Source organism: Notothenia coriiceps, unplaced genomic scaffold, assembly GCF_000735185.1.
Source record: "Notothenia coriiceps isolate Sejong01 unplaced genomic scaffold, NC01 NC01_scaffold00030247, whole genome shotgun sequence".
Classification (NCBI taxonomy): Eukaryota; Metazoa; Chordata; class Actinopteri; order Perciformes; family Nototheniidae; genus Notothenia; species Notothenia coriiceps.
The window spans coordinates 367-7609 of NW_011362948.1; the positions used below are offsets into that span (position 1 = coordinate 367).

The 7243-nt window shown below is 40.6% G+C and overlaps 1 protein-coding gene across 2 annotated transcripts; it reads right to left on the reverse strand.

The window, feature by feature from the left end:
* Positions 1-396: 396 nt before the first annotated feature.
* Positions 397-4435, reverse strand: hmgcs1 (3-hydroxy-3-methylglutaryl-CoA synthase 1 (soluble)). Of its 2 annotated transcripts, XM_010787357.1 has the most exons (5): positions 4376-4435; positions 3890-4074; positions 2235-2683; positions 1832-1957; positions 399-1036 (listed from the first exon to the last, which is right to left on the reverse strand). In XM_010787357.1, the coding sequence occupies exons 2-5, from the start codon at positions 4027-4029 to the stop codon at positions 687-689; spliced, it is 1065 nt and encodes a 354-aa protein (XP_010785659.1). In that variant the 5' UTR covers positions 4030-4074; positions 4376-4435; the 3' UTR covers positions 399-686. The 2 variants fall into 2 exon arrangements, with proteins under 2 accessions (XP_010785660.1, XP_010785659.1); XM_010787358.1 differs by lacking the exon at positions 3890-4074 and having other exon boundaries at positions 397-1036; positions 4376-4429.
* Between the last annotated feature and the right edge of the window lie 2808 nt (positions 4436-7243).

A 7243-nucleotide genomic window follows, 5' to 3' on the forward strand; every position in this document is an offset into this window, starting at 1 on the left:
TAGTTCATTGAGCGGTTTCACACAAACACGACACATTTTTAATTTTTTTGACTTGCAAAATTATCTTTTAAATTGACAAACATCATATGTGTAATTCGTGGCACAATTCAAACGGGATCGAAAAATAATCTTTCTCTCTCCATTGACTTCAATACATACTTTTTCAGAAATAAGGTCCCATGGAGGAAAGGGAGGGACTTCACCTCTCTATAGATGGGTATTTTTAAGTTTTACAAAAAAAGCACCACACGCTTTGGGTACAAAACACTCCCCGAATGCAGATTAAAGTGTAGGTTCGTGGCTGATTGTTATGCAATGCCATGTAAACTGCTGTGACTTCATCTTCAACGTGACAGTGTGTTTCTCACTGGCTCCTTTCATTAGCAGCTCAACAGAATAATGTCCGCACTTCTTCATATGAACACTGCACAGTTCTGCTGGTTGACATTTCCTTTGGTGGAGCAAATCTGTGGTCTGCACATGTTGCCTAGTATCAGTCACGTACTACTCACAACTTCTGCTTACGGTAAACCAAGAGAGAGTTGAGTATGAGTTCGTTTCACACCCACATCTGTCCTGTAAGCCTTCACTTGCTTTTAGCTTTGATGCAACACAAGCCTGGAACAAACTGCATGAAAGTCTGAGGTCCGCCCAACCCACGGTTCAGCAGCCTATCTTCAGATCCTTTAACCGTGCCTTATCTTTGCACTTTGAGCTGTATTTGATCCATTTGATGAATTGTCTTGTGTTGAATTATGATGTGTTAAATGCCTATGTGAAGCACTTTGAATTGCCGTGGTGCTATACAGATAAGATAACCTTGAACCTTGTAAATGTTGGAGGATCATTCTATGGATGACCTTTGACCCACCTCTCTGCCACTGAGCGTGGATCTTGTTGCGGTACACAGCGTAGCAGCGGTCCAAGGCGCTCAGGTAGCACTCGATGGACAGCTTCCCGTCCACCACGGGATACTCTGACATCAGGTCGGGCTTGTAGAAGTCGTAGGCGTGCTGCATGTGGGTTCCTCTCAGACCTGCAGTTGACATTTAGATTCTTCTATAAAAATCTGAGAATGCCTAGCACTTTAGAATCATTTAAATCATGTCTAAAAACATTTATTTTTAAAATGTTTTTTACATTTTTAATTTTTGAACTGTTAAACATGGTTTTCTTTCTTTTAATTATTTTGTGTGTTTTTATATTTCTTCTCACTTTGATCATCGTAAAAATTTATTGTGTTTTATCCTGTAAAGCACTTTGCATTGCATCACTGTATGAATTGTGCTATACAAATAAATTGCCTTGCCTTGCCTATAAGTCAAACGTGTCGAGGCATGCATGACTGAATGTCTAATGCTGAGGTTTCTAAACACATCTTTGCAAAAATGTTATTTAGTTTTATGCTCGCTATAAAAAAAGGTTTCTGTTAATAAACTTTCCCAGAATGTCGGTGCTAGTTTCTGATACTAAGATTTAGTTCAACACATAACTCATCATACCTGTGCACGTTGTAAAAATCACTCAATAATACATTAAAACGATAAGAGTCACAAAGTAAACAGAGATCCTGAAAGAACCTTCCCTTCACCAGCAGAGAGGATCTGATCACAACTTGAGTGAACAGTCCAGTAGGTAAACATTGTGATGATGGGATCAGCCGACTGACAGTGGGGTCTTTGTTGGCGCTGCCACGGGTGGCTGCCTGCTAGAGTTGCTCGTTTTACCATTAACAATTTCTTTTGGGATAAATAATCTCTTATCTTATCAATAAGTCAATGATTGAAGAGTGCTGCCTGATCTTTGTGAACAACACACCCTCCTCACTGACCTCGTTCAAAGGCCAGAGGAGCGTTGGGCCCCACCAGCATGGCCACGGCCCCGGCCCCTCCTGTGGGCCGCGCACTTCCTGAGGCGTAAACAGCAATGTCCCCCGCTACAACCACAGCGTACCGGCCTGCAGGGGGGAGACATGAGGACACAGGTTACAGAACGTACAGTACACACACAAGTATCTTATCTTGAATAAATAGAATCATCAGAACAGGACCTTTGAACAGAGTGTTTTGTTTTACAACTAAGGCTGATAAGAGAGACCTCTTTCTGCTAAAAAGGTCGGATCTGAAGCATTGATGAATACCAAACACTTCTTAATAATGCTACACTTCAATAATGAAAAGAAAACAATGTTAAAATGTCAACACATCCAAATGTACACAATCCTGTCCACTCACCATCCCAGGAGCTGGACTCCACCCAGTTGACAGCATTGAAGAGAGCAGCTGTGCCCCCGTAGCAGGCGTTGGTGGTGTCGATGCCCTCCACATCTGTATTACCAGAGTCCTCAAACAGCTGCATGAGGACCGTCTTCACGGACTTGGACTTGTCGATGATTGTCTCGGTGCCGACCTCCAGGCGACCCACGCTGTCGTAGGAGAGGCCGTTCCTTTCCATCAGCTTCTGGACCGCGGTGAGGCACAGAGAGTTGATGTCCTCGCGGTCCGAGCAGAAGCCCATGCGGTCCTGGCCGAGCCCCACGGTGTATTTACCGGGAGCCACCCCGTCCTCCTGCTCCAGCTCCGTCTGGTCCACGTACTGCGACGGCAAGTACAGCTCCAAGGCAATGATGCCCACATCTTTGGGCCATGGTCCCAGGCCACTGATCGGGGCTGATCCTGGCATCCTGGAGGAAAGAGAGGAAGCGTTGGCGTTATTTTAATGTGATCAATATGTGTGTTGTCAGTGTACAGTATCATGAACGCTGATGTTGAAATGGATGAATAAACAGGGTGCTGCTCTCACACACAGAACACAAGCCGTCAGAATAATAAGGAAAAGGAGAGCTCCATCAGGCAAATTAGCTTTCAAACCATGTGAGTTAACTTTAGACTCGAGACATTATCTGTGTGTCACTGTTAGAGGTCTAACAGTATGTCTCAGCTAATCTGGCAGGGTTACTGAGACCATTGACCAAAAGGCATGTTAGCTAACGTCATGTCAGTGTGTACGGTGCTTGAGATACTATCATCTGCCTGCCTGGTGTTTAAAATCTAACCAAACTAACGACACACCGGGTTGCACACAGCACTAGCTAAGCTTACCAAAGATACAGCAAACCACACAGGAATGTGCTAACGCTAGCTTCTTCAAATCCACAAGCAGGACCGTTTTAAAGCCAAGTTTTGCTATCATTTGTCGTTCATTTAAAAGATTACACATACCTCACCGGCTAGATACAAGAGATTGTGTTTGTAGATAACCTTATGGATAGTGGAGAGGAAACTGGGTGAAAGGGCAGCACGATTTCCTGGAATTTAAGTCCGAAATCTGTAACCCCTAGTCACATTGGAGGGTCGATGATGTAAGAACATAGAGGTTTGTATAGCGTTAGGTTTCAGTGTTTAAAAAACGCATTTAAGGTAGATTAAAAACTATATTCAGGACACCGAATTAGCTAGGTCATGATAAAGACATAAAATATACAGTTAGATTGCAACCCGGACCAATTAGCGGACGGACCCACTTCCTCTCCAACGGCTAGCACACACATTTATATTTCATAAACACATTTCTCAACATTTTCCCAGTTTATATTTCATTTTCTAAATGATATTATACAAACAGTTAATTAAATTATGCAAAAGTAAAAAAGCCCAACAATTTTACATATGTCTAAACACTTTAATTCCTGAATGAACACTGATGTGTATTGTCATACTGATATTCTCTACAAACTGTGAAGTCCACTGAGACAAATTTGTGATATTGGGCTATATAAATAAACATTGATTGATTGATTGATTGATTGATTGATTGATAGATAGATAGATTGATAGATTGATAGATTGATTGGTTGGTTGATTGATTTATGTTTAAGTGCCTCGGTCACCTTTGCATGTCAGATAGCTGCCTGCCAAAGGACATCTTATACAGCGAGCAGAGCACTGGTTCCAGAGGCAGAAGACGACCACTGCTGCGCTTCAAGGATGTCAAGGATGTCGTGAAGCGTGACAACAAGACCCTGGACATTTTGACGGGCGGCTGGGAGAGGACCGGGCGAAGTGGTGCGAGCAGCTGCGCCAAAGTATTGACAGACTTGAAAAATACTGGATTCGTGGACTTGCTCAAACACGTGGACGTACTGTACCTCTCTGATTGCACTGTACAATCTCTGGTAAATTTCTTGCCAAAAAATGTGTTTTGGAAAATTGTTCAATAGTTTGGATAAAAATAACACAGTTGGACCTCCGTATTTTCTACAACTATCCTGACGATTTAACCACAATTACATAGAAGATAAACTCAAACACACAAACATGTTCATGCCTGCTGTCTTTGGGATTAAACACCTGAAGTTCAAAGTGAAGCTCCTCACCTGTGTGTGAAGTTAACTCCAGAGACACGATAGTTATCACTCGGTGTTACTTGTTTCCAGCCCAACAGTGTTTGACAGGCCGGCAGCGATCTGTATTTATATGAAGCGACGGAGAGCGGAACAGCCTACCTGGCCAACTGACCAATCACAGCTCACAAACAACATGCGGCGCTACCTAGTCCCGCAGATTTCTGGCCAATCGGAGAGTGGGAAACACAACCACGCGCCAGAGCCGTATCTGCTTTCCAATGGGGTGAGTTGTACGATGTCTGGTGAGAAAAAACAGCCAATCAGAGTGCGACAGTCCTTCCTGGCGCGGTGGACACAGCACTGAGCAACGGAGCAGCGTGTCCATGGCAACAGTCAACCATTCATACATTCAGCGGAGCAGGCACTCCTGCTGCCTTTAATACATGTTTTATTTGCCATTAAATGACTCAAATATATTACATTTAATAATACATTAAATACCAGCCCATATCTTGGTTTTTCCCGAGAGAAATCATTATTTATTTTATTGTATTTATTGTTATTACCATACCTTTTTTACCTCTTTGGGCTATAGGCTATAAAGCTGGTATCAAACTTTAAAAAAAGTAAGTAGTAGTGAAGTATCACCAGTGGTGTAAAATAAGTACATTTACTCAAGTACTGTACTGTCATTTTGAGGTACTTGTGCTTTACTTGAGTATTTCCATTTCATGCTACTTTGTACTTCTACTCCACTACAATTCAGAGGTACATCGTGTACTTTTACTCCACTACATGTATTGTATACCTTTAGTTACTTTACAGATGTGGATGAATGATGTGAAATCTAATCAAGTGTTAAATCAGACTTTAGTTCCACCTGGAGTAAATCCACAAGCTACCCTGCAGTATACAAAGTCATTCAAACTAGCTGCACCTTTACCAGCTTTGAGAACACTTTCATGATCAATCATTATAAAACATATCATATATATTATTCTGAAATGGACCAATCTGCAAAACGACTACTTTTACTGTTGCTACTTTAACTATATGTTGATGATAATACTTTTCTACTTTTACCCGAGTAACATTTTGAATGCAGGACTTTGAGAGAAATACTTATGAAACATCACTTGTGTTTCATACATAGTTTATTTGGTATTCAACGCAATGCATGTACATACATGTTTTATATATATTTGAGACATATAATATAGTATTGAGAAGGAGTATAATAGGGGACCTTTAAAGGTGGTACAGTTCTTTTGTTCAGCCTGTAGAAGTGTCTTAACAGTTTCCTGCCTGTGTATCATGGCATAAGCAGCAAGAAAGCAATCCAGCCACTCCAGTGCTTGGGAATAATTAAAGGAGACTTACAGCAGGCCAGTCAGAGGGAACCACAGAGACAGAGTTTTAAAATGCAATCACTGTTTATTTCTGTCAACCCATTAACAAGATCACGAGGCTGACTGAAACACCTCTCCTCGTACAGCAGCAACGAAAATTGAAATTCTAACAACATATATTAAGATTTCTTCATCCAAGAAACTAAACCGTTGACAGATTTGTCAAAACGAGTCTCGTAAACTTTAACACAGAACAACTATTCTAAGAGACGGGAGATGTTACTTGATGACTGGAGAAGCAGTGTTCATGCGTGTATTGGTGGAAGTGTGTCAAACCATTACATTAAAAACTAACACGACAACAAACTGAAATGTAGCTTCTGTGTTTATCAAATCTTAATAGTTATACAAACCTATTTAATCCTCTCCACAATAAAAAAAAACACTTTTCATTGTCAATATACCATTTCATAAGAACATTAGTACCGATTTGAATACAAAGAGATAAAAGCAGAGAAATCAAATAAATAGAAAAACACAGAAACAGAAGCCAACAAGAACTTCCACTGTATCACATCGTCCCCTCGCCCTAACTGGTAGTGTGGTCCTTTAATGCAAAATAGAATATATCAGAGAATTGATAGAAAAATACATCTTTCCATCAATATACACCGTATGCATGTAGATCAGGATGGGTGTGAACAGACGGTTATTGAGCCGCAGAGTCTCCCTCCCACAGAGACATTAGCTGGCTGCCTGCCTGCGGCTCCAACTCCTGCAACACAGAGAGGAGGAAACAGGTTACAAATCACACTAACTCACCAACGCTTTAGCTGGTCTCCATTCTATACAAAAGCCCCTCACTCATTTGTGATGATTCTCCTACTTGTTTTCTTCTATTAAACCCTTTTGTAATCCTATTTAAAAACAAAACATATTTTTATATACATTTGCTTTCGTATTCGGGATTGTGGGAAACGGTATTTTGATCTCTCTGTCTGTACACACAAACTGAAAGATTCACAACAAAGTTTACTTTGACTTGACGAATACTTTTCTACTTTCACTTGAGGAACATTTTGAATGCAGGAATTTTACTGTAACAGAGTATTCCTACACTCTGGTACTTCTACTTTTACTCAAGTACAAGATCTGAATACCTCTACTTTTACTCAAGTACTAGATCTGAGTACTTCTACTTTTACTCAAGTACAAGATCTGAGTACTTCTACTTTTACTCAAGTACAAGATCTGAGTACTTCTACTTTTACTCAAGTACAAGATCTGAGTACTTCTACTTTTACTCAAGTACAAGATCTGAGTACTTCTACTTTTACTCAAGTACAAGATCTGAGTACTTCTACTTTTACTCAAGTACAAGATCTGAGTACTTCTACTTTTACTCAAGTACAAGATCTGAGTACTTCTACTTTTACTCAAGTACACAATCTGAGTACTTCTACTTTTACTCAAGTACAAGATCTGAGTACTTCTACTTTTACTCAAGTACAAGACCTGAGTACTGACAAAGATCTGAGTACTTCTACCT

What these genes read in the sequence shown, in the direction of transcription:
- hmgcs1 (XM_010787357.1), bottom strand. Translation starts at nt 4,029, where the DNA reads ATGTCCAGGGTCTTGTTGTCACGCTTCACGACATCCTTGACATCCTTG. An exon ending in GGAGTCCAGCTCCTGGGATG is followed by an intron (nt 1,958 to 2,234) that starts GTGAGTGGACAG and finishes TCCCCCCTGCAG; the next exon opens with GCCGGTACGCTGTGGTTGTA. An exon ending in TCCTCTGGCCTTTGAACGAG is followed by an intron (nt 1,037 to 1,831) that starts GTCAGTGAGGAG and finishes TGTCAACTGCAG; the next exon opens with GTCTGAGAGGAACCCACATG.